At 44.6% G+C, this 2500-nt stretch overlaps 1 protein-coding gene across 1 annotated transcript; it reads right to left on the bottom strand.

Moving 5' to 3' along the window:
• Positions 1–1663: 1663 nt before the first annotated feature.
• On the bottom strand, positions 1664–2196 carry LOC113807905 (homeobox protein notochord). The gene has a single exon (XM_027359223.2). The coding sequence runs from the start codon at positions 2194–2196 to the stop codon at positions 1699–1701; it is 498 nt and encodes a 165-aa protein (XP_027215024.2). The 3' UTR covers positions 1664–1698.
• Positions 2197–2500: the final 304 nt, after the last annotated feature.

Here is a 2500-nt window from a genome sequence, read left to right on the forward strand (position 1 = left end):
CTTTCTCTCTCTCTCTCTCGCTCATAAAAAAACACTGCCGACAACCCATTTCTAATTAGATTTCACGCTTGAGGCAGAGTTAACGAGAAGAGTAGCCACGCCCACACTATCTTGACTGTAGTCTGCTGGCGCTACTGGCTAGATAGTTTCACTTTCTACTTTATTGACCACGAGATTGAGTATTACATTATATTTCGTTATAATATACCATATATCTTTATCATTTTTTGTTGTTTATAGTCATGCTGATGATGACACCACACGTATTGCTGGTGTGGATAGTCCTGTTAGATATTTCATTGCTGATTCAAACAACAGAGATCTTGCAAATGTTGAAAGGTGACGTACAAAGGTAATGGGCGTTATCAGTGAACTTGTGAACGAGAATGTTAACATGCTGAAGATTCTAGAATTTAAATTTGACATTTCACGTTGATCTTGGCCATTAGGTGATTCTTGCAATGAGGGAAGTAGGAATTGTACGGACCTTCTTGTTTCTACTACATGTGATAGGTTGTCTTCCCTTTGCTAGAATATACTTATGTGGTAGTCAGCTGCATTGTATATGCATATAGTATACATATGAGTATGTGTCTGTATGTGATATATGTACATATTCCCTTATACTTATATTCATGAATATTAAATCGAAAAGGAGTGGATCAAATACTATTTATTTTCGTAACCGCGACTCGTTTTACTGGCCAGTTTATTATCATGGACCAAGTACTAATACCATTTTTGCTAGTGGTTAACAAGGGTATTTTCTGTGTTTCAGAGTAATAATACATTCTGCCACCATTGGTCTGACCATAATGGTGTTTTAAAAATTCAAGGCATCAAAGATATATGTATGTTAACACTTTTCACCAACGGAGAAAAAACGACCTGGCTTTCTTCCTGGTTTGACACGAGGAATGGACTCAATTTGGTACGTTCATTTACATATTGTTTCTCAATCTGCAGGTTAATCCGTCTCATATATTTGATGGGAGGACATAGAAACATAGAAAATGCTTAGTATTTTATTAAAGTGGACTAGAATTTCGTTAAAGAAGACGCGAGGACTGTCACTGGGGTATCTTCGATCGCAGAAAAAGTGGCTCCGCCATCTTCCTACTGCGATGTCGGAGGAGACGCACAGGCGTCGCGATCCTGCGTCGCGCTCAGCTGGTTCTTGCGCCACTTGATGCGTCGGTTCTGGAACCACACTTTGAGCTGCAGCTCACTCAGCTCCAGCTGCCTGGCCAGGTACCGCCGCTCGGGGCCCACCAGTTTCATATTTAAGGTAATGGACGTTATATTCCCTGCATTTGCCTTGCAGTCATTTGACAAAGTCAGATACTACGTCTCAGTCAACATTCAGAATACTGAGCGGGCTTTCCTTATTTTCTTGCCCATCATATATGCGGTATATGTTTATATTCCTGTCTACCAGTTTTTCAATGTCATTACTGAGCCAAAGCAGAGTAATGGATTGATTTTCCTTAGGCATTTATGAGGCTGTCCCCCAGCATTTATTGATACCCTTGATGTATTTAATGAAATTAAATTCTCATTTATATTTGAAGGGACGACATAAAGACAGTTTAAAAGTGCTTATTATTTTATTACGGTGGACTAGAATTTCGTTAAAGAAGGCGCAAGGACTGTCACTGGGATTTCTTTGATCACAGAAGAAACGGCTGTGCATTCTTCTTACTGCGACGTCGGAGGAGACGCACAGGCGTCGCGATCCTGCGTCGCGCTCAGCTGGTTCTTGCGCCACTTGATGCGTCGGTTCTGGAACCACACTTTGAGCTGCAGCTCACTCAGCTCCAGCTGCCTGGCCAGGTACCGCCGCTCGGGGCCCACCAGGTACTGCTGCCGCTGGAACTCCTCCTCCAGCCGCTGAAGCTGCGAGTCCGTGAACACTGTGCGATGGCGCTTGAGCTTTCCGGGGGCATCCCTGAGGCCGGTGTCGGAGGACTCCCGCTGAAGGAGAGAGAGCGGAGATGCAGGCGGGGAGGCGGTCGGGGCAGGAAGGTCCTCTTGAGTGTCAAGTCCCAGAAGGGCGTCGATGGTGAAGGCCTTTGCCTTGTGTGACATCCGTGAGGGCGTGATGCTGTGGGCGGGAGGAGGGCTGACGGGCGGCGCCCAAGGGTGGCTGAAGGCCCACGCCAAAGGCTGGAAGTTCATCACTGAGAGTTGGTCCATGTTTGCTGTGTGGTGGGACAGGTATGTCGACACAGGTCATGCCCGGCCTTTTATACCTCCTCACCTGTGGTTTTCCGCCAATCAGAGCCAGCCTAGACTAATTAAGGTTTCCCAGCTTCTGTAAAGGGAATCTAAATTATACCGTAGTGGAGGTTTGACTAAAGTATGAATTTAGGAAGACTTGATGCACCTTGAATATTTTTGATGTGTGCGAATAAAAAGATCTGTTCAGACTATCTATAAATGAAAATGTTCAGTTTTCGCTTTCTATTAGAAATCGGAGACGGCATGTCGGTAATAACAT

This window comes from Penaeus vannamei, chromosome 31, assembly GCF_042767895.1.
Source record: "Penaeus vannamei isolate JL-2024 chromosome 31, ASM4276789v1, whole genome shotgun sequence".
NCBI lineage: Eukaryota > Metazoa > Arthropoda > Malacostraca > Decapoda > Penaeidae > Penaeus > Penaeus vannamei.

Coding starts and splice junctions, on each gene's coding strand:
- LOC113807905 (XM_027359223.2), bottom strand. CDS start 2,196: ATGGACCAACTCTCAGTGATGAACTTCCAGCCTTTGGCGTGGGCCTTC.